At 40.5% G+C, this 25,650-nt stretch overlaps 1 protein-coding gene across 1 annotated transcript in view; it reads left to right on the top strand.

Moving 5' to 3' along the window:
* LOC109900200 (cadherin-12) overlaps nucleotides 1-25,382 on the top strand; it is a 197,619-nt gene extending 172,237 nt beyond the window's left edge. Inside the window, exons 9-12 of the mRNA XM_020495904.2 lie at nucleotides 3,613-3,734; nucleotides 8,698-8,815; nucleotides 10,224-10,475; nucleotides 24,093-25,382. Coding sequence (XP_020351493.1) covers nucleotides 3,613-3,734; nucleotides 8,698-8,815; nucleotides 10,224-10,475; nucleotides 24,093-24,631 — 1,031 coding nt within the window. The 3' untranslated portion in view covers nucleotides 24,632-25,382. The remainder of the gene's footprint in view (nucleotides 1-3,612; nucleotides 3,735-8,697; nucleotides 8,816-10,223; nucleotides 10,476-24,092) is intronic.
* The last annotated feature ends 268 nt before the right edge of the window (nucleotides 25,383-25,650 follow it).

Below are 25,650 nucleotides of genomic sequence, written 5' to 3'. Positions count from 1 at the left end.
AGAGTTCACGAGCCAAAAATTATCGCCAACAAATTGCGTACTACGTCACATACTTTATGGGCAGATATGTGCATTCCGTCATTGCTCTCTCGCTCTGCTGTGTATGCATCTTGCTAGATGTCACTCAAATGGCAAGGGGCTGAAGATCATGGGATGAAACTCGAATTGCTTGGGTAATTGCTAGGGGGCTGGCCCATGTGGGGGAAAATGGAGGGAAAACGGTGCCATACAGCTTCCAGAAAACATTATCTTTTAAACTAGGGATGTCAAATCAAAAATCAAATCAAAATCAATGTCGTGGCTTATTGAGGTAAAACATTAATTCTGAAAATAGATTTGGCATAAATGAACTACACACTGACACATCCAGCCCAAAGCGGGAGGTTTAAAAAAAGACTTACTAGTCAGCAAAGTTACAGAGCATGTCTTTAAGATCAAAATGTTCTTGCTTGAATGATCTTATGTTGACAATGATGAAGAAAGTCTATGTTTTCAGTCACGTCACAAAAAAAGAGGTATATATATATTAATGATGGAGAGCCCTGCAGTGTTGATTTAAGAGTTCATTTACACTCACTGTGAATTTAAGACCTGCCATCAGACTAATTATATATTTTTATGAAGAAAAGTGGAGTAAATTTCCAAATAAATAAGCAAATCCATCGTCATCAAGTCATAAAATCTGCTAAGAGCCATCAAAGTCATTATCTGGGAGGCAGGCTGGTGCTCAATCAAAATTATCCACGCTGTATATTCATTAGAACGGACTGTAAAATAAGGGCCATTAAAAGTTGAGCTGCTTTTATCGCCTTGGAAACTGGCATTAGTCACTTCGCGGTGGGTGGCGATGAAATTCTAATTTATGTTTCTGGAGTCATTGGAGTAATGGAGGGATGGAGGGATGGAGTGGTGGGGGGGGGGTGGAGTGATGGAGAGGTGGATGGATGGATGGAGAGATATGGGTGGGAGAATGTGGGGGTGATGGAGGCTCAGCCATCATACTCAACATGTGAATCAGCGATTGGGGCTCATGGGATATCCTTTTTGCACACATACTGTACCTCTCACATCCCTCCATCCTCCTTTCCCCGTTCACCTGTCAGACTCAAAATACAACAACATACCTGGTGAAGACGGCGTTTTGCTCTCAGTCTTTCAATGCTTCACATGCCGAATAAGCCATGGAAGCTGTATCAACATATCTGGAGTAGCCTTTCCACTGGCATCTCCACTGCAGCCCTTGTTTGTTTTTGTTGCCTTGACGAACTTGCCGTAAACCCTACACCACTTTTGTGAAAAAGTATTTGGATCGGACCCCAGCGTCTCCACAATCTCTCTCCATGAATTGGCATGCTGGTCTTCATATAATGCATGGCTAGAATTGTAGAGGTGCAGGTACTTCTGCACCTCCTCGTCAATCAATGCTTGAAGTTGTCGTTCATAATATTAAATGCACACTGAGTTCCAGGCTGAATCATGAAGAAGAAACTTGCCTACCCCTACAGTTGACCAATCATGGACAAAGGGGCGTAGACTTCGGCTCCTGAACATCGGCTGTCCTTGATTTTTTTTTAAATGGCCTGCCTGAACAAAGTCCAAAACGAACAAAAGCATCACTCTTCTGAACTGTTTCAGCTGGGAAGATTCAGGCACCTTTATTCCCCTCACTAACACACCTACATCCACCTAGCTTTCCCCTCTGAGGGCCTAAATTCCTAGAGAGGCCGTTTACTTGTGAGCGGAATACACTTGTGTCCAGTGTTTATAGGAAATGTAACGGTGTTGGATGCTATAGAATGCCTGGACACTTGGTGTCCATTATAGATAAACCTGGGCTCTCTCTGAGACTACAGTTTTGTATCTCCAAACATTTGACTTTAGATCAGTTGTGAGACCTTAGAGCCTGACAGAGCGTTTTACAGTGGCTCCTGTAATGGCCGGTATGGGCCCTGTGTGATTCTTCGTATATGTGTGTCTGTCTGTGTGCTATGCTTTGTTATGTTCCCACTATGTGGATTAAAATCTGATTGGAGACCAAACCTGCATAAGGGGCTCACAGTGATAACAAATTATTACAGTACCAATCAAAAGTTTGGACACACCTACTCATTCAAGGGTTTTTCTTTATTTTACTATTTTCTACATTGTAGAATAATAGTGAAAACATCAAAACTATGAAATAACACATATGGAATCATGTAGTAACCCAAAAAGTGTTAAACAAATCCTAATATATTTTTTATTTGAGATCCTTCAAAGTAGCCACCCTTTGCCTTGATGACAGCTTTGCACGCTCTTCGCATCCCAGGACACCAATCCCATAGAGGTTAAAGGAAAATATTTGTATATATTTGACATATTTTATCTGACATGATATAATGGAATGTGCTAGAAACTAATGTACACATAAATAACTGCATTTCTATAGCTTCCACAATATTTTTTACACTGAGAACCAAAATGGAGGCGCAATGGATTCAATACAGTGCCCCCTATATACCATCTAGTGTATATAAATCATTGGATAGGTTGAGGTTTCCCCCCTTGCAGTTTCATGAATGATATAAATACCATTTAGTGACCTCTATTTGATTATGAACACAGTCTATAATACAATAGGTCTACAACTCTTCATTCCTGGAAGGACACAATGCACCTTTCATAGAAAATAGTTCCTCATTGTTCTGCGTCAGAGGGCCAAGAGAAAACCGGAGGACCTTCAGATACAATATCTCAAAGAGGGAGAAGAGAGAGAGAGAGAGACAGATGCGCAATGTCCAACATTTCTGCCAGAGGAGTATCAGTGTTAGGGGTGGCGATCAGTGCGGAAAGCAGCAAATCCCGTACTCAGTGTCATTTTTTTTCTGTGAGGAAGATTGCTTTTTCCATCAAGGTCGCACACAGGTCTCTGGCTGAGCCCTAGCTGCATCTTCAATTCCCCTGTGGAGGGGAGGAGGGCCATCCACTGCTCCCTTCCCTATAAGCCTGCACTGCAAAGCATAGCCTACCCCCCCCCCCCCCAACTTCAAATCCATAAAGTTTACCTTCACTTCTGCCTCTGAATACAAAGAAGACATTTCCCCCTTGTGCCATAGCTGTATAGAAATATTGTTTCAAAAGCAGAGATTCCGGTAACTGCTCCTCTAGGGAGTTTCGGCAATGTCATTAATATGTGACTTGCATTTCAACAGCAGTTTAAGCTGGAGCCCATAGCAGAAGTCTGAGGGAGAATGGTTTGCGCAATCTGTATACAACTAATGGGTAGAACCAAGTATAGCTATAAACGTTCTATCATACTGTGTTTATTGTTCATGGAATATAGTCTTCTGTTTTTAGAATACTGAAAGAACAGATTTATTGTAAGGTATTGACTTTGTATTTATTCTCCAATACATGGATACTTTTGAGGCATCTGAATCCTAAGACTGCAGTGCATTATACAACCACATGATGTCAGGGTTGTATAATCAATAGGGAATTGTATAATCTAACACTCTGTTTTCCCTCTTCTTACACTAACTAACCCATAGGCAAGCACAATGAAACTCATTAACTAGAAGCATTTGTAATTGTTATGCTCATTGTTGTTTGTTGTGTGATTTTACTCCTCAGATAGCCCAGTGCTGACCAGTAGAGTGGCTGTCACCATTCATGTACTGGATGTCAATGAATTTTCCCCTGAACTAGCCATCCCTTACGAGAGCTTTGTGTGTGAAAATGCCAAAGTAGGCCAGGTAAGTGAGTGTGTGTGTGTATATGAGTCCCAAAGGCTATGTCCCAAATGGCACCATATGTACTGCACTACTTTTGACCAGGGCCTACAGCGGTACAAAGAACCATTAACAATTAATATTCAGCTGTGTGCAATATGCTTTAAATGTTTTATTTAAAACCAGATAAATCATATAAAACAAAAGCTCATTGCCATGCATATCACTGGTATCATTGTATCAGAGTTTTGCATAATGCTAAAACCATCTGCTTTATTTCAGCTAATGGAGGGGTTGGGCATGCTTTGTTCATCAGCAAGCAAGTGTACATTCAGATGATTTATTTGGATGCAGGGGAGTCTCTGCATGTGCACATTGTAAACCACCCGTGCCTACAAATTAGCATATTAGCAAACATCTACATGCAGTTAGTGTGCCGACAGAGAGCTCCTTTGGGGATTTACCAAATAGCTAGAAAGACCTTTCCGTCACACACCAAAGATGCATTATCCTTACTTCCCACTGGGTACAAACTGGTTGAATCAATGTTGTTTCAAAGTAATTTGTCAACAAATTGTGATGTGGACTCTACTTAGATATTACATATGGATTTCAAAAAAGACAACATGAACTGTGTTTTGAGGGTAAACTTTCAACCACAGTATCATGTCAACATGGTAACTAAATTTCAATCTAGAAAAGCCTTGTATGAAATATATTTAATTTGTACTTTTAGAACAACATCAGATCTTTAACATTATATCCACTTTCAGAAAAATAACAGTAGGCTGGGCAGCACCTTCTACTGGAGAATTGATATATCTACAGCTACCCTTTGGTCTCCCATCCAGGGATTTAACCAAGCCCGGCTTAGCTATGATATCACTGACTATGACCGATGTGCTATAGTGAGAAGGATTGTTGAGAGATCACTTAAAAATGAAGTAGATTCACTCTTGCTATTGAAGTCATTCCAAAGGGTAGGTTTAACAGAGCAAATTCCATGTGACCATACTTTATCACTCATGTATCATCAATGATAGTATTTAGACCAATGTAGCACTAAGAATGTCATCAACAGCTATTGCTTCAATTCAACCTAAACCTAAAAATAGATAATCCAATAGGCCTAGGGTTTCAAGCTCTGGTTGATTTCAAATGTAATGATATTTAGTGATGTTGAATTGTGTTTGTTTGTCAACGCAACCAAATATCAACATTTGCAGGAGATGTATCTTCTGCTTGGATAGTTCCATCTGTGCCACTGGCTATAATTCCAGTTTTTCTACCAATGAATAATTGAAATGTTGGATTCAAGTCTCCATTTCAACCAAAAATCGAAGTTAAAGAATAGGACTAAATCATATAATGTTTAATACATTTAAAGTTTGATTTGATTTAGTCTTTAACTTATATTTTTGGTTGATGGAGACATGAATCCAACATATCAATTATTCATTTGTAGACAGACTGGAATTAAAGCAGGCTAAGTCAGTGGCACAGATGGAACTATCAACAACGAAGACACATTTCCTTGAAATTTTGATATTTTGCTGATTTGACAACCAAACACAATTCTAAATCATTTTTGAATTACACTAAATAGCCTATTAACTTGTCGACAAGTTAACAAATGATATGTTGGATTCATATCTCCAACTCAACCAAAAATACAAGTTTAAAGAATGGGATTAAGCCAGTGGCTCAGCTGAAACTATCCAAGCAGTAGATACATCTCCTTTAAATGTTTCTACTTCGTTGAGTTGTTAACCAAACACAATTCAATAATATAGCTGCAAGCAGCATTGCCGGGGTTCAAGCTGTGGACCCACTTTGACATCATCAGGACAAATTATAAACATTGCCCTAGGATAAACTACTTACGCATTCCTTACCATGATTACCAATCATGCAATACTAATTTATTGTATTTTGGACAATTTTTTATGACGTTGGCTACTTTAAAACAGAACCGCTGGACAGATAGTCACCAAATGTAGTATATAGCATCTATAGATGCACATCTTAAAACAATATGACAACTATGAGCCAAATAAGCTTGCATTAATGTGTTTTCCTGTCAAGCAGTGCCATGTGACCATACTTTACAGGTTAGCTAGATATATATCCCTGAGCATATTATTCTGAGTCTAACATGTGCCTGTTATAGCACCACAGTATGGTTGATCTGAATGTGCTTAGATATGTAGAGTCTTGTTTGGTACATGTGTATAAAGTTTTGTTACAATACAAATATCCGTGTCAGAGTTATATGTATTTATGAACAAGACCACGCCCACGTCAATGTTTATTGGTCAGTAGTGGCCATGTTGCTTGAGATGCTATCCTGGAACCCCTAATACACAATGTCAACAAGTAGAATCGGGTTTCACGCAGCTTCGCTGCTTGAACCCCTAATTGCTTTTATAACACAGTAAACAGCTTATAGTTAAGTCTATTTTACAAACTAATGTAACATTCAACCTTGAAATGAGTAACACATCCATGGCCACATTTTGAGGTTACTGTAATTATACATTTCGTCTTATGTAGCTAATCATATAAAGTCTGCATATTCAAGATAGCATGCATAGGTCGTCGCAGGTCTGTGTAGATCTTCACATTTGCAGTAATAATCTGTGCAGAATCTCAAACTGCATTGATCACTTGCACCACGTACTTTCAATGTATTCTGAACTGTAATCAGGGTAATTTGGTTCCACTATTAGATGAAGAAGCACAGTGATAACACATTCATCTGTTGTATAAATAAACAACATATCTGAAATTCTATTCCCATTTGAACTTTGCTGTGCTTTTAAATGATTGAAAGTACAGTGATAGACATTTGGGTGACAACCAGAAATCGGACATTTTTTCCATTGGATTTTGGTTGTGCTTTTAGATGGCTGAAAGCATTGTGATTATACATTGGAAATTAAACACACTTTTTGAGTGGGTGACTATAGGTTAGAATTTCATTGATCAACGTCTCAACCAAGTATTACCCAATTATCCACATTGAAATGATGTGGTGTGCAGAGTGGGTTATGCCTTGCTCAATGAACCTTTATTTTAATGATATATTAGTTACACATTTTTCAGATCTGGTGATTACCACTTCTAATCTTGACCTCAACCCTACAACATTAGATCTAACTATTTTCTGGAACTCTAGTATTAACCATCGCCAAGATGTACACTTAACTTAACGTTCTTCTCCCTCAGAGAATAATATCCGTTTGACTCCATGCTTTCCATACTAGTACTTTTAACAGGGAGATTCCGCCAGCTGCTACTCACAGCTGGTAGGTGATAAAGAATTGCAGGTCTTCTCTTGTAAGAGCCATCATACCCTTCGATGAATAGCCCCCCTCAAATTGCCTGCCAAAGAACAGACAAAGCACTTACAGTGCAGTACAGGTATTTTGAAGCAAATCACACTGTGCAGCAGCAATGTATGTAGTTCTGTCTTTGAGCTGTTCTTGTCTATTGATGTTCTGTATTATGTCATTCTGTATTATGTTTCATGTTTTGTGTGGACCCCAGGAAGAGTAGCTGCTGCTTTTGCAACAGCTAATGGGGATCCTAATAAAATACCAAATACCAAAATACCAACCTCCCCTGAACAGTAAACCAGGGATGTATTCAGGTGAGAAAAACAAGAGATACATATTTCCAGCAGCAAGGAAGGCTATGCAGAAGGCATACAATATGACTTCTTTAAACAGAGATGTTTGCCTTAGGACATACAACAATTTCAGGTGTAGGCAATGCAGGATAAAGGTTCTGTTCCTTCACAGCTAATGGACTGTGACAAACACACTGTTTGTGTATTCTCTGTGAAATGGATTAAAAAGAGAAAATAAAAAATCTCTCTATTATCAAAAACACAATTACATGTATCTGAATGCATTCTAAAATTAAGAGGGTAAAGTTTAGTGAAGCAAGGGGCTATCATCCCAAACTGAAGCCACACAGAGGAGAGCAGAGTAGATTAGGGAAGAGGAGTGTTTCGAGGAGAGGCAAGTAGAAGCGAAGAGAGGATGAGAGACGAGGCTAAACAACCTCCCATTGAGATCATAGCCCTGTGCATTGATCGACTGTGACAGGAATCCATTACCCCCTGTTGCCCTTAGACAAGTAAAACACAACATAATTAGAATATGTGCATCTAGAAACAATGTTTAATTCATTTTCTCTTACGGATATGTCCCTGTTCAGGTCACACGAATGTATAGATCGCTTTGTGTCCAGGTTTTGGCCATTACACGGTGATGATAAAACAAGGCTTTATTGTTGCAAAGATTTAGATAAATAAAAACTGCATTCTTAATTTGATTTCAATTGTTTCTGTTGAATGAGGCATAGTGAGTCTATGATTCATTGTGTGTTCATGGGAGTGGTCAGGGGAATACAGTATGTTCACTCTGAGAAAAGGCTGCAGGGGGCATGTTTTTAATATTGTTGCCAGTCAAAGAAATATGTATAAAAAAACTCCTTAATATAACTTTATGAGTCACATAACTTAAAGTACAACCTAATGTCCCAACAGTGTGAGTGTATTGTATATAAAATAACTAGAAAAATATAAAACTACCTCTGTATATTAAAATTCCAAATGCATTTTGCAGCCGAGAACAAATCATTACTATTTCTCCCTCAGGAACATTTAAGGTAAAGTAAAACCTGTTTCTTATACACAGAAACTAGGACAATCGCAAAACAGATTATTTGATGTGTTGGTAACTATCTACCTAAATATTTGTTGGAATGTTTCAATGAATCATCATCATCATTGGTAAAAAATATTCTTAAAGCGCACCTGTGATCCAACCTTTAATTCGTGGCTTTGTTTTCAGTCATATTTGGCCTAGCCAACCGGGAAAAAAATACTCACATTATCCACATGTAGATTGTAACGGAGTGAGGGAAAAAAAGGGGGGGGCAGTGTGCCAGTTTAATGTAAAAAATGTTTCTCTCTCAGGTAATTCAAACCTTCAGTGCAAAGGACCAGGATCTGCCTCAAAATGGTCATAAGTTCTCCTTCAAACCGTCAGAGAAGGACATCAACAACAAGAACTTCACTATCCGAGACTTTGGAAGTGAGTTGTCTTGACCAGGTTTCTGACACTATGCCAGTGAGGAAGAAAAAGTAGTCCTGATAGTGAAGAAGTATTGATGACAGCGTCTAACATATATCTAGGTGATACAGTGCATCCATCATAACACCTGCAACAAGGTCACAGGCTTTAACCTTTAGACTTTAGACTTTTTGTGAGGACCTGATATACAGGGTTATCTTACATATCCAAGCAAAATAATATATATTTCTAGACATTTTGTGCAGGAGCCATGGCCATTACCATCATTGGGAGTCAGCTGTGTAATATAATTGATATGTGATTATTATAAATGTAGAAAAATGTGCACTGTTGTGTCAATTCTATAGAATTGATGTTGTCATATAGTATATTCTCAGAAAGGTATGGTGTCTCTTTCCAATGGGGATATTGTGAAACACAGCCTTGGAAGTCTAACATGCAAAGGAGGGTAAAAAACGAGTGTGACTGTGACCTATTGCAGTATGAAGCTGTGGAAACGAATGCATTTCTCAACCTTGAAGACAGACCTGGCTTGAACCTCTGATCCAGTTTTACTTTTTGGACACAGCGTCTCACAGCTTTTTGCCCTGCCATCACATTGCCAACAGACACAATCTCCAGATACAGGGGTGAGACCTGATATGTAGGGACAAGGCATTTAAATCACCACTGGCGAAGTCTAGCAAAGCAGGAGAAAGGAGAAGAAATACAGATGGCATCCCAAATGGCACCCTTTTCCCTTTATGGTGCACTACTTTTGACCAGAGCCCATAGTCTGTGCATAAAATTGAAAGTATTTTTTGACACCTTGAACCCCTGTCAGGAAAAAGTCCCAGGCCTTGTCAGACGAACAAACCAATCCTGACAGGGGTCAGACAGTCTAGACCCAGTGGACAGGTTTGGGGCTGGTCCAAGCTGACACATCGCTTCGTTCCTGAGAAACACTGTCCAGGTCTATTCCTCTGACCAACTTCACACCTGCTGCAGCACCAGGCCCAACACCACCTTACTTTCTGAGTACATTCTTACCTTACTCTTCTTTGCAGGCAATGTTAGCTGAATGAACAAAACCAAACAGTTTCCCAGAGCACTCAGTTGTAGGGGATAAGGCTGCCATGTTGTCCCGTAGGCAATGTTTTCTGAGGCAACATGCTGGCTGATGTAATGTCAGGTCGGCCTTGTTTATGACATGGGACAGTAAAACAACCAACTTACAACATTTCTGATGTAATTTCCAACAGGCACACATGCACAAGAAAACACAGGTTCATTGTCTCATTGTAATATGTTAGTGTATCCCAAATAAGACTATTAACAGTGGCTGCTTCTTTGTTCCATATCCTTAATAAGACTATATTACTATTCATCCATAGTTAAACAACGGGTGTTTTGTTTATTTCTGTCCCAGATAACACAGCCGGGATAGTGACTCTGCAGAGCGGTTTTCGACGGCGTTCCCAGAAGATCTACTTCCTGCCCGTTGTAATCCAGGACAGCGGCTACCCCGTCCAAAGCAGCACAGGCATCCTGATCATCCGTGTGTGTGGCTGCGAGTCAGACGGATCACTCCTCACCTGCAGCGCAGAGGCCATCTTCCTCCCGGTGGGGCTGAGTACAGGGGCTCTGATAGCCATCCTCCTGTGCATTGTCATTCTACTAGGTGAGTAATTTATGCCTTATTCACTCCTCCTAGTCAGAATTGACTGTGTTATGCTGTTTATCCTTGTAAGGCCCACCCAGAGCATGAACCAACGTTCACAAAAACACTAACATACCCACAAAGCAGTGTCATAACAACCAGACTAACCACCACAATAGTCAGTGTATTGTCATTCTACTGGGTGAGTATTGAGTAATTTACTCTTGTGGTAGGTTCTACTAAATTATGACTGTGTAATTCTCCTGGTGGAGCAAAGTACACGGACTCTGATAAACCTTTTTCTGTGCATCGTTATCCCTAAAACAAACAACCACATGCTTTAACATGAAATTTCACATGTGAAAACATATGTTTTTGGAGCACTTAAAAATTGGTAATATGTCACGTGTAGTTTCATGTTATTACATGTTGTTTTACATGTTGTCCTGTTATCACATTAACTTCACACAAGTTCACATGTGAAATTCATATGTTTTGCCTTAAGGGATTCTACTAGATGAGTAATTTACAGTAATGACTGTGTAACAGATCGGTGTATGTCACTGTACACAGGAGAAAAACCCACATTAACATCACTTATGAAGGCTAGCCCTGACCCTAGCTGTAATGCAACCCTTACCCCTACACGCTGACGAATCATAACCACTTGCCTTACTAAAACTATAGTATTGGTTGGTTTGGCCGGTGGCAAAAATAATTTAGCTCTCATGGAAACTGATGCCACTGCCCGATAGATTAGCTCACACTAGCTATTTAGTTCACAGATGGGGCCGACAGATGTGACAGCTCAACTTTTAGCTCCTAATCAACTTTGCAGTATTTCCTTTTTTTCTGTGTTATTTCTTACATGATTAGCCTAGATTTTCTTTTGTGTTATTACATACAGACGGAATTTTGGGTGGGATATCAGAGCAAGGGTAACTCGCCAGCATTACGACCAGGAATACGAATTGGAATCTTTGTTCGCACCCCCCCAGGGCAAGTGAATTAATCCAGCGGCTACTCCAAAGCATTGCCAGCGGAGAAGAGGGATTCAGAGTAGACGTTTTGTCAAGAGGCGTGCACACCATCCATCACTTCCAAATATATTACTCAATAACGTTCAGTCTCTGGATAATAAAGTAGACAAGCTCAGGGCAAGGATCTCCGTCCAGAGAGACATCAAAGATTGTAACATACACTGTTTCACAGAGACATGGCTCTCTCGGGATATACTGTCCCCATCCATACAGCCAGCTGGGTTCTCAGTATACTGCGCAGACAGGAATAAAGAACTCTCAGAGAAGAAGAAGTCAGGGGGTATGTTTCATGATTACCTATTCATGGTGTAATTGTGATAACATGCAGAAACTCAAGTTATTTTGTTCACCCGACCTAGAATACTTCACAATCAAATGCCGACCGTATTACCTCCAAAGAGAATTCTTAAAGTCACAGCCGGTTATTTTCCCCCTCAAGCTGATACCACAACTGCCCTCAAAGAACTACACTAGAACTAAATCTGATAATGGCGCCGGAAGAAATGGCAGCAGTTTTACAGGCGCCCAACCAATTGTGCTATTATGTGTTTTTTTTAACGTTATTTGTACCTTATTTTGTACATAATGTTTCTGCAACCGTATCTTACGGCAGAAAAGAGCTTTTGGATATCAAGACAGCGATCACTCACCTCGGATTAGACAAAGATTTTCTTAACAACAAGCAAGACTCACATGACATTCTCCAAATACCCGGCAGGTCTGACATCCCAGTTATTCGCAAGAGGAAGCGACGCAGGTACAAAGGATGAAGAGCCGGATGCCTCATCAGGACCCGAAGAATGCGAGCAGTAGAGCTGCCGTTGCCGTCAACATTACTTGCCAATTTGCAATCATTGGACAATAAATTAGACGAGGTACGATCACGAATATCCTACCAACGGGACATCAAAAACTTACCGGAATCGTGGCTGAATGACGACATGGATATTTAGCTAGCAGGATATACGCTGCACCGGCAGGATAGAACAGCACACTCCGGTAAGACGGGGGGGGGGGGGGGGTCTATACATATTTTTAAACAACAGCTGGTGCACGAAATCTAAGGGAGTCTCTAGATTTGACTCGCCTGAAGTAGAGTATATTGTGATAAATTGCAGGCCACACTACTTGCCTAGAGAGTTCTCAGCTATACTTTTCTTGGCTGTTTATTTACCACCAGAAACAGATGCTGGCACTAAGACCGCACTCAGTCAGCTGTATAAGGAAATAAGCAAACAGGAAACCCCTCACCCAGAGGCAGCGCTCCTAGTGGCCAGAGACTTTAATGCAGGGAAACTAAAATAAATTCTACAAAATCTCTATCAACATGTTAAATGTGCAAACAGAGGGAAATAAATTCTAGATCACCTGTACTACACACACAGAGATGCGTACAAAGCTCTCTCTCGCCCTCCATTTGACCACAACTCTATCCTCCTGATTCCTCCTTACAAGCAAAAATGCAAGCAGGAAGCACCAGTGAGTTCTATGCAAAAGTGGTCAGATGAAGCAGATGCTAAACTACAGGACTGTTTTACTATCACAGACTGGAACATGTTCCGGGATTCTTCCGATGACATTGAGGTATACACCACATCAGTCACTGGCTTTAACAATAAGTGCATCGAGGACGTCATCCCCACAGTGACTGTACTTACATACCTTAACCAGAAGTCATGGATTACAGGCAACAATAGCACTGATCTAAAGGGTAGAGCTGCATCTTTTAAGGTGCAGAACTATAACCAGGAAGCTTTCAAGAAATCCCGCAATACCGTGCTACGGACCATCAAACAGGCAAAGAGTCAATACAGGGCTTAGATTGAATCATTCTACACCGGCTCCGACAGTCATTGGATGTGACAGGGCTTGCAAACTATTACCGAATACAATGGGCAGCACAGTCGCGAGCTGCCCAGTGACACGAGCCTACCAGAAGAGCTAAGTCACTTGTATGCTCGCTTCGAGGCAAGCAACACTGAGGCATGCATGAGAGCATCAGCTGTTCCGGACGACTGTGTGATCACGCTCTCCGTAGCCGAAGCGAGTAAGACCTTTAAACAGGTCAACATATGGGGCCAGACAGATTAACAGGACGTGTGCTCCAGGCAAGTGCTGACCAACTGGCAGGTGTCTTCACTGACATTTTAAACATGTCCCTAAAATGAGTCTGTAATACCAACATGTTTCAAGCACACCACCATGGTCCCTGTGCCCAAGAACACAAAGGCAACCTGTTAAATGACTACAGACCCGTAGCACTCATGTCTGTAGCCATGAAGTGCTTTGAAAGGCTGGTAATGGCTCACATCAACACTATTATCCCAGAAACCCTAGACCCACCACCCAAACAGATCCACAGATGATGCAATCTCTATTGCACTCCACACTGCCCTATCCCACCTGGACAAAAGGAACACCTATGTGAGAATGCTATTCATTGACTACAGCTCAGCGTTCAACACCATAGTACCCTCAAAGCGCATCACTAAGCTAAGGAACATGGGACTAAACACCTCCCTCTGCAACTGGATCCTGGACTTGCTGACGTGCTGCACCCAGGTGGTGAGGGTAGGTAGCAAAACACATCTGCCACGCTGATCCTCAACACTGGAGCTCACCAGTGGTGTGTGCTCAGTCCCCTCCTGTACTCCTTGTTCACCCACAACTGCATGGCATGACTCAAACACCATCATTAAGTTTGCAGACGACACAACAGTGGTAGGCCTGATCACCTACAACGACGAGACAGCCTATAGGGAGGAGGTCACAGTCCTGGCCAGTTGGTGCCAGAATAACAACCTATCCCTCAACATAACCAAGACTAAGGAGATGATTGTGGACTACAGGAAAAGGAGCACCGAGCACGCCCCCATTCTTATTGACGGGACTGTAGAGGAACAGGTTGAGAGCTTCAAGTTCCTTGGTGTCCACATCAACAACAAACTAGAATGGTCCAAACACACCAAGACAGTCGTGAAGAGGGCACGACAAAGCCTGTTCCCCCTCAGGTTCTTCTGCTGCAACATTGAGAGCATCCAGACTGTCAAATAGCCTTCACCAGACAGCTTCCACCCGGTTACGCAACCTTGCACCTTAGATGCTGCTGCCCTATATACATAGACTTGGAATCACTGGCCACTTTAGTACTGGAACACTAGTACCTTTAATAATATTTAAATCATGTTTACATAATTCTTTACTCATCTCATATGTATATACTGTATTCTAATCTACTGCATTTTAGTCAATGCCACTACGACATTGCTCAATCTAATATTTATATATTCTTTTACTTTTAGATGTATGTGTACAGTTGTGAATTGTTAGACACTACTGCACTGTTGGAGCTAGGAAATCAAGCATTTCGCTACACCCGCAATAACATCTGCTAAATGTGTATACAGTTAGTGACCAAAAAATTTGATTTGATTTGATCTGCTCTCCAAACCATTGTGATCCATTTAACAATGTATTCTGAGAATATCCACACAGACCTCGCAGACTTGTCAACGTGACAATTGGGAGCAGAATGAAGTGCCACTTCCTGTGTCTTGTTCAAGGGGCTAGGATTTAATTACAGAACAAGTATTAATGGAGTGCTGAGATAGGAGCCTTGATGGATAGGAATGAGGGAGCTGAGCCCCCCCCCCCCCCCCGAATTGAATTGACCTCGTAAAACATCATCCAATCCCATTGTCTCAGTACTCCTTGGTCACGGACTGATTTAAGCTTTTTCTTGACCCTAAAGGTCAGGGCTGTAAAACTTGTCTTCAGAGTATTGTCTTAATTAAACTCATCCCACTTAAAGAGAAGCTCATCTGCATTCATAGCAGCTTGTTTCCAGGGTGTGTGTGTGATGAACGGCAGTAAAAATGGGTAATTATTTTCCAGTGTCGGTCAAGTATGGCTGTGCCCGTGACCAAAACAGAGTGGTCAAAATGTTTTAAAATTACACTCACCCCCTCCATCACTGATGATTGTGGCTGAGGAGCTGTTCATCAGCGGAATGCGAAGAGTCATGAGCCGCTCATGCATGCCATTAGGCAGTTCAGTCAAGCGGGTGGTCAGTGAAAAGAAGCCTGCACAAGCATAGTGTATGGGAGCATTGAGCTATCCTTGCCCACACATACTTGACGACTGGGATTCCTAATCCAGTGCAACCTTCATCTGCCTTTCCAGCTGTTTGGGAGATGGGACTCCTGTATCCGCCTGGTCAGCCAAATCAAATTTTATTTGTCACATACACATGGTTAGCGGATGTTAATGTGAGTGTAGCGAAATGCTTGCGCTTCTAGTTCCGACCATGCAGTAATATCTAACAAGTAATCTAACCTAACAATTTCACAACAACTACCTTATACACACAAGTGTAAAGGAATGAATAAAAATATGTACATAAAAATGTATGAATGAGTGTTAGCCGAACAGCATAGGCAAGATGCAATAGATGGTATACAGTACAGTATATACATATGAGATGGGTAACTTAGGGTATGTAAACATGATATAAAGTGGCATTGTTTAATGTGGCTAGTGATACATATATTACATCAAGATGCAGTAGATGCTATAGAGTACAGTATATACATATAAGATGAGTAAAGTAGGGTATGTAAACATTATATAAAGTGGCATTGTTTAAAGTGGCTAGTGATACATTTATTACATACATTTTTACATTTTTAAACTGGCTAGAGTTGAGTCAGTATGTTGGCAGCAGCCACTCAATGTTAGTGATGGCTGTTTAACTGTCTGATGGCCTTGACATAGAAGTTGTTTTTCAGTCTCTCGGTACTCGCTTTGATGCTGTGGGTACAATATCACCAATGCACTTGCTAATAAACTCGCTCACCGAATCAGTGCTTTCATCAGTGTTGTTGTTCGACGCTATGCGGAACATATCCCAGTCCACGTGATCGAAGGGCGGGGTTCAGATCCGGGGCTCCGAGCTTAATGATGAGCTTTGAGTGTACTACGGTTTTGAAGCGTGGAATCCGATTGGTTGGACCAGCATTGAACAGACCTGAGCATGGGTGCTTCCTGTTTTAGTCTCTGTCTAAAGGCTGGGAGCAACAAAATGGAGTCGTGGTCAGCTTTTCCGAAAGGAAGGCAAGAGGAGGGCCTTAATATGAATCACGAAAGTTAGAATAACAATGATCCAGGGTTTTGTTTTGTTTTCAGATTAGCCTTGTTAAAATCCCCAGCTACAATAAACGCAGCCTCAGGATATGTGGTTTCCGGTTTACATAGAGTCGAATGAAGTTCTTTCAGGGACGTTGATTTGTCTGCTTGGGGAGGAATATACATGGCTGTGATTATGATTGAAGATAATTCTCTTGGTAGATTATGCGGTCGGCATTTGATTGTGAAAAATTCTAATTCTAAGTCAGGTGAACAAAAGGACTTAACCTGTTGAGTGTAGTGGGCAGTATTATGTTTGGATGAGAAACATAATGAACCAAAATGAAACTGCCTATTTCTCAGGCCCAGAATCTTGAATATGCATACAATTTGCTGTTTTTCCTGAAAGCTCTCTGTTCCATAGCCTGCCTTCGCTCCATTTAAAGGGATATCAACCAGATTCCATTTCCTATGGCTTCCCCAGGGTGTGAACAGTCTTTAGACATAGTTTCAGGCTTTTATTTTGAAAAATGAGCGAGAAAGATCACATCGCATCATTGTATGGCTGGGTGCCAGCAGCGTTTTGCATGCGCAACAGCTAGGAGCAGACATTTTCTCTCTCCTATTGAAGAAGCTACAGTCCCGGTTGAAATATTATCTATTATATATTGTAAAAACAACCTGAGGATTGATTATAAAAAACTTTTGACATGTTTCTATGAACTTTACGGATACTATTTGGAATTTGTCTGCCCGGTCTTGACCGCTCGAGCCTATGGATTTCTGAACATAACGCGCTAACCAAAAGAGGTATTTTGGATATAAAAAAATCATCTTTATGGAACAAAAGGAACATTTGTTATACTGGGAGTCTCGTGAGTGCAACATCCGAAGATCATCAAAGGTAAGCGATTCATTTATTGCTTTTCTGACTTTCGTGACCAATCTACTTGGCTGCTAGCTGTTTGTAATGTTTTGTCTACTGAGAGAGATGTCCTTACATAAACGCTTGGTATGCTTTCGCCGAAAAGCTTTTTTTGAAATCTGACATGTCAGGTGGATTAACAACAAGCTAAGCTGTGTTTTGCTATATTGCAGTTGTGATTTCATTTTTTGTAATTTAATTTGAATTTGGCGCTCTGCAATTCAGCAGATGTTGATGAAAATGATCCCGGTAATGGGATAAGTGCAACAAGAAGTTAAGTTCCTATATGTTGTTATGATCACACCGTTAATCACAGGCATACACCCCCTCCCTTCTTCTTACCAGAGAAATGCTTGTTTCTGTCGGCGCGATGTGTGAATAAACCAGGTGGCTGTACCAACTCTGATAGCGTTTCTCGAGTGATCCATGTTTCTGTGGAAACAAAGAACGATACAGTCTCTGATGTCTCTCTGGAAGGCAACTCTTGCTCGGATTTCATCTACCTTGTTGTCAATCGACTGGACATTGGCGAGTAGTATGCTTGGGAGTGGTGCGCGATGTGCTTGTCTATGGAGCCTGACCAGAAGACCACTCCATCTGCCCCTTCTGCAGCGCCGTTGTTTTGGGTCGCCGGCTGGGATCCGATCCATTGTCCTGGGTGGTGGGCCAAATTAAGGGTCCGCTTCGGGAAAGTCGTATTCCTGGTTGTAATGTTGGTGAATTGAAGTTGCTCTTATATCCAATAGTTCCTCCCGACTGTATGTAATTAAACCTAAGATTTCCTGGGGTAACAATGTAAGAAATAACACATAAAAAAAAAAAAAATACTGCATAGTTTCCTAGGAACGTGAAATGAGGCGGCCATCTCTGTCGGCGCCGGAAGATCTTGTGGTTTGTAAATGGAGTTGTCTATCTCCTAGGCTAGTTACTCGCCAGTTTTTGAGAGCCCAGCAGTCCAAATATGTTCCCGTAGTTTTGCTTTCCTTATGCATTGCTTGCTTGCTTTGCTCTGCTTTGCGTTGCTAGTAAATTCATTATTCAATCTACAGACTAAGGTGTAGGAAGAGACACAGGACCACTTGGGATCCGGATGCCAAGACGACCACTCAAATGTCATATCCTCGCATATAGTTGATTACAATTAAAATATGAGTAACCTGCTTCATAAGATCAACTCAATGGCCTTGTAATTAGTTTCTGCTCTGAGAATAGCAAGTTGGGAGTTCGAACACAGGCGAAATCATAAAAAAAGACTGCAAAAATGGGACCCAATTCGTCTTTACTTGGCACTCTGCATTAAGGAGATAGATTGGGGTAAGGCCCTGCGATAGACTAGTGTCCTGTCCTGGTCGTTTACTTGTACATCAAGCTGCCTCACGTTACAGAAACAGGAAATAGGCTCCCCCTCCTATGAGCCGTTCCGGCTCGCACAAGACAAGGCTCATCAAATAAAAAATGTATTCATCACATGCTGTAGACTAACAGTGAAATGCTTACATTGGGGGCATTCCCAACAATGCAGAGAGAAAGAAAATAGAAAAGTATTAACGTAATAATAAACACACAATGAATAAACAATAATTTAATGACTCGATGTGCAGGGGAACAAGGTCATTGAAGTAGATATGTTCATATAACTCGGAATAAAGTCATTATGCAACATGATGGATAATAAATGTTGCAGCAACGTATGTGATGAGTCAAATAAGTTGAGGATCCAGTTGCAGAGGGAGGTGTTCAGTGCCAGGGTCTTTAGCTTAGTGGTGAGCTTGGAGGGCACTAGGGTGTTGAACACTGAGCTGTTATCAATGAATAGCATTCTCACATACATGTTTATACGTTACAGCCTTAATCTAAAATGTATTAAATAAATCTACACACAATACCCCATAATGATAAAGTGAAAACAGATTTTTAGAAATTACCCTTTTCTGTGAGATCCGAAATTGAGCTTTGGTATGTCATGTTTCCATTAGTCATCCTTGAGATGCTCCTACAACATGATTGGCATCCACCTGTGTAAATCCAATTGATTGGACATGATTTGAAAAGGCACACACCTATCTATATAAGGTCCCACAGAGACAAGATTGTGTCAAGGCACAGATCTGGGGAAGGGTGCCAAAAACCTTCTGCAGCATTGAAGTTCTCCAAGAAGACAGTGACCTCAATCATTCTTAAATGGAAGAAGTTTGGAACCACCAAGACTCTTCCTTGAGCTGGCCGCCCAGCCAAACTGAGCAATCGGGAGAAAAAGGAATTGGTCAGGGAGGTGACCAAGAACCCAATGGTAACCCTGACAGACCTCTACAGTTTCTCTGTGGAGATAGGAGAACCTGTCAGAAGGCTAACCATCTCTGCAGCATTCTACCAATTAGGCATTTGTGCTATAGTGACCAGACAGAAGCCACTCTTCAGAAAAGGCACATGACAGCCCTCTTGGAATTTGCCAAAAGGCACTTAAAGACTCTCAGACCATGAGAAACAAGATTCTCTGGTCTGATGAAACCAAGATTGTCTTGCCCATTCATGCTCTGAATGGCACACCATGTCTCAATTAAAAATCCTTCTTTAATCTGTCTCCTCCTCTTCATCTACACTGATTGAAGTGGATTTAACAAGTGACATCAATAAGGGATCATAGCTTTCACCTGGATTCACCTGGTCAGTATGTCATGGAAAGAGCAGGTGATGTTTACATTTTATACACAGTGTATATTATCCATGTCTTTGTCAGGGTGCATCAGCCTCTCTTGCGCCAACTCTTTCTATTCGGAGTTTCAGGATTAGGGCCTGGTCTCGGGTGACCAGTATGTCTTGAACTGCCAATTCGTTGAAGTAGAAATCTTCGTCCAAATCGAGGTAATTGATCACTGTTCTGATGTCCATAATCTCTTTTCGGCCATAGAAAACATTGGCGGAAACATTATGTACCAAAAAAAGTTCCGATCAGCGCAAAAAAACAGCAGATTTGTTCAGGAGCCCGTAAAACGGCAGATATCCATTCCAGTGCCATTATTTCTAGTATACTTAATCTGCTTAACCCTTAGCCAATTTCTGCGTCCCAGCGGAAATCTAATCAACATAATACAAATCTCCATCAAAATTCATCAATTTAAACTAGAGATATCTATTTTTTTTGCATGGGCTCAATCCACCGCATCTGCCGATATTGCCCTTCCGTATCTCCGGTGAAAGGTTGCAGAGCTAGCGTGGTGTTTGTCAGACCATGAGACATCCCGAATATCGGTCTTCTCACAGTAACTTCTGTAGCCTCTGAATGGTTTGGCCTACAAAACTATGACCACAAACTATGGTGCAACTCTCACAAACAGGTTGCTGTTCCCCGTTTTGCTCTAGGACGCCCACAAGCCCCACAAGACTCGTCTGAAAGTCCGCAGTACAAGTTTATAAAAAATGAATGGAACTATACATGGAAATAGTTTAGTGCCTAAAATGAAGGGATAAATACAGTACAAGTAAAAAAAATTTTTTCCTGTTATTTCTTATATCTCTCAGATATAGGACAGACACTTCAGAACAAACTACCTTTTGATTTTTTTGTCACTATTATCTGTTGTTGCATGTTGTAAATCTGTCATTCAGCGGGATGATATTGGCTAATAGCAGTAATGGCAAATTCAATGTTTCATCCAATCATTATTTATTTGACACCTTAGAGGCCTTAAAATACTAAATCAGGTAGTGAAATAATCATTGGTATGACCATCTTAAAACAATTCCATATGTTAGCTAAGAAATATGCAATCAGACTCAAACTGCTAAACATCTGTACCAAACAACATGACAAAATATTAGATGTCTCACTGTTCAACTGAAAGTGTATCTATCAGTTTCATATCAACCACTATTTGTTATGATGCATGCATACATAATTAAAAATGTCTATATAATCTTGCGATTCAGAAAACATAATTTGCCATTAACTGCTATTGCTACTAGCTACATCAGTTAGTATTATGTCCTTGCATCCAATATGTAATTGGCTCTCACATATTGCATATGGAATGTGAATGCATGTACACAGGAGGATTCTGTATTAAAACCTCTTACGGATCATACCTTTTTTTACATTTTCACCTAAAATGACATACCCGAATCGACCTGCCTGTAGCAAGGATATACATATTCTTGATAACATTTGAAAGGAACCACTTTGAAGTTCTTGAAAATGTGAAATTAATGTAGGAGAATATAACACATTAGATCTGGTAAAAGATAATACAAACAAAAAAGCATGTGTTTTAAATATTTCTTTTTTATCATATTTGAAATAAATATAATATAATATTACAGTTGAGACGCAATTTAGATTTTGACCACTAGATGGGAGCGGTGTACGTGCAAAGTTTCAGACTGATCCAATGAAGCATTGCAATACTGCACACATTTTTTTATCAAGTGTCCCCAAATGTGCCAAATTGGTCAACTGATACATTTTCAAGTACAGAGAACATAAAATATATATATATATATATATATATATATATATATATATATTACTGAATGTAAGTGCATTATTTACCTTCAGAGTTGAATGTATCAAATCAAGCGCTGTGATAAAAGTTTTTTGTTGTTGTGCACTCTTAAACATTAGCATGGCATTTATTCACTGTAACAGCTACTGTAAATTGGCCAGTGCTGTTAGATTAACAATAATTTAAGATTTCTACATATAAGACATGTCTATGTCCTGGAAAATTGGATGTTACTTACAACTTCATTCTATTCACATTAGCAACAACTGTCCCGGTATAGGGATGCCGATCCCGTAGAGGATAAATGTGTTACTTGGACCACACCATGGCCTAAAGTCTCCTTTTTCTCCTGCCAAGTCAATTTATCTTAAATTACGGGTCAACAAAGATAAAATTAGTTGAGCAAACTGCGAGGAGATATTTTTCATGTTGAATAAGTCCCTGTTAGTAAGAAGATGGCCCTCTTCACACACTGTCCTCTCTGTGAAGGTAGAGTTAGTGTTGAAAGGGTTGACCACATGCTGAGAACTGTTATCAGAGCTCAGAGTCAACATGCCCTTAGGCTCTGGCTGGCACAACTGTTATTCGAACAAGTCATGCTGTCTCTGAGAAATTGTGTGTAGCACAACTTAAAGAAATACACTTTTTTTGAGGGGAGAGACAGTTATTTTCTATGGTGGATTTGTCAAGCTAACCCAGGTGTTCCTTCCTGTGTGGAAATAATGGGAAAATCAAACTGTCTGTTGAACTGGCTGTATGAGCCCTGCCTCGCATCAGCACAGCTCCCCATCACAAATAGATCACACACAGCTACCACCCTAGAAAGATATGTCCAAATAATAATGACCGTGCTTGAAATACAGACCTTGACCACAGGGGGATGCTGACGCACTATTTGAGTTATATTGAAGAAGGAGAAGGACAGGTCTATTCCAGCACCCATGCTTTTTATTAATTTTTTTCCCTTATCCTTTCTTCATTTCAATTGAATATATTCTATATGTGTGTGTGTGTTGAACCATGCATTGCATTCCCATGTGAATACTCCAATTGAAGACCCATATGGGAAATGTTTATTGTGAATTACCACAGGGAGGAGGAACAAATTGTGGAATAATATTTTGTTCCCCTTGCTTTAAAAAATTAGTGTGAGAGATGTAAATTTGAAATGGGCAGCCCCAGGCAGAGATTCCATTGGGTTTGATGCTTAAAATGGTATCTGGAAAGATCAGTGTATTTTGCCTGACTATGATGCATTGTCAGTAGGCTATGTAATGTTTGTTGTCAGGTCAGTACTCAGTACATAACATACAGTATGTTGCTAAGGAACAACATGTGTGGGAGATTTGGTCACTTCATCATTGGCAAGTCAATTGATTGCTGTGCCAGGAAACAATACCATGACCTGTCTCATAACATGCATGCCAGGGAAATGTATACCATCTCTTGTCACATGCGCCGAATACAACAGCCGCACCTTAGAGTGAAATGCTTATTTACAAGCCAACAACGCTTTAATAAAATTAAAATAAGTGTTTAAGTAAAAGATAGATGAGTAAAAATTTGAAAATAGAAAATAAAAGTATCAAATAATTAAACAGCAGCAGTAAAATAACAAGCCAGGCTGTATACAGGGTGTACCTGTACAGAGTTAATGTGCGGGGGCAGCGGTTAGTTGAGGTAACTGAGGTAATATGTACATGTAGGTAGAGTTAAAGTGACTATGCATAGAAAATAAACAGAGAAGCAGCAGGGTAAAAGAGGGGTCTGGGAAGCCCTTTGATTAGCTGTTCAGGAGTCTTATGGCTTGGGGGACCTCAACATGGCGCTCCGGTACCACTGCCGTGCGGTAATTGATCAAATGCATTCTATTACATTTCCCCATGCAAGTAGCACTGCATATTATATCTTAGCCTATATTTTCACAAAATATGCTGTATTAGCAATATTATAACCAACACCATATACCACCATATAGGCTACCAATACCATTCCGATTGATTCATAGTTCATAAGCCACTGTTTAATTCTCTCTATGATCTCTCTCCAGTGATTGTGGTCCTCTACGTGGGTCTGAGACGACAGAACAAGAAGGAGACCCTGATGACGTCCAAGGAGGACATCCGTGACAATGTGATCCACTATGACGACGAGGGCGGGGGCGAAGAGGACACCCACGCTTTCGACATGGGAACCCTCTGCAACCCCAAAGTCATCAAGGAGAAACTCCTGAAAGAGAACCGGGACCTTTTCCGACGTGATGTCAAACCCGAGACAAAAACCGGCAAAAACCAACTGCCTGTTTCCCAAGACAGTGCAGATATCTGCAACTTCATCAATCAGCGACTGAAAGAAAACGATGTGGACAACTCAGCCCCACCTTATGACTCTTTAGCTACCTATGCCTATGAAGGGGAGGGCTCTGTAGCGGAGTCGCTCAGCTCCATCGAGTCTCTGGTTGTAGATACCAATGAGGACTATGATTACCTCAATGAATGGGGTCCTCGATTTAAGACTCTGGCAGGAATATTTGGAGAGCAGTCGGACACTCAGTCAGACACAACGACAACAACAGAAAACAGACTTTGATTATGTTATTCATCGAATCCAAAAGTGGACATAAAATGCCATTTTTCCCCCCTTAATTTCAGGGTTTTCTATTTTAGCAAATGAATTTGTTTGTCAATCTTTTTCTTGTGGGTTTTTCCTATCCTCATTCACAAAGATGTATAAAAGGAGGATAGATAGCTAGATGAAAAAGACAGCCTTTCAACAACTTTTATAGTGAATGTTGTTTTATGTCTAATTTATTCTACTTTGTTTTCTCACTGCTAGGGGGAAGAAATACAGAAACACAGAAAATGCAAGCATTTTCTTCTTGATATCCTTATAAGTGCCTCAATAATTGTTTTCTTATTTTTTTAAATTCTCTCTCTGAATCTGGTTACGCAAGCATAGGCTGACTGGCAGACAAAGGCATGTGGGTTTGAGACTACTCTCAGTTGGACAAGTTATGGGAAAATTATGTTGCCCAGGTTTGGCCAAAGATATTTTGAATGTTATTTATTATGATTTATTTATTGTGATGGAGTTTTTTGGTGGAGGGGTTTCTTCGTTAACGTATTTATCTATTTATCTCTTAATCATACACATATTTGGGGGGGGGGACACTTGAGGATTTTGTAATTATTCCATGGCTCAAACGAAAAAGTTTCAGTTAGGTGAGTCAGATGTATTGACTTGTACTTGTAAAAATGTATTTAGGGCTAACCAAGATAATGCAGTTCAGTCAATGTAATAAACACTGTTTTCTTAAATAAACACCACTGGTAAAAACAAATGTTTCATTGATTTATGTTTTGTTCTATTTTGTTTTGGTTTTGGGAAAAAAAACATTCTCAATCTGGTTTGGCTTTGTGTGAAAATGTAATATTATTCTTATCCAGAAACAGAATACCATGTTTGATTCAATAAGGTACCGATAGCCTCAGTCTACTGCAATACTGTCCAGGGCCTGCGAGCTGATCTAATGTCTAGGAATTTTGGTGACAATATTGACAATGGGGATCATTCCATTGATAATGGAACCGAAATGGGAACAGACAGCA

This window comes from Oncorhynchus kisutch, linkage group LG11 (assembly GCF_002021735.2).
Source record: "Oncorhynchus kisutch isolate 150728-3 linkage group LG11, Okis_V2, whole genome shotgun sequence".
Classification (NCBI taxonomy): Eukaryota; Metazoa; Chordata; class Actinopteri; order Salmoniformes; family Salmonidae; genus Oncorhynchus; species Oncorhynchus kisutch.
The sequence above is the reverse complement of the archived record's forward strand: the minus strand, read 5'-3'. Positions and strand labels throughout refer to the sequence as shown.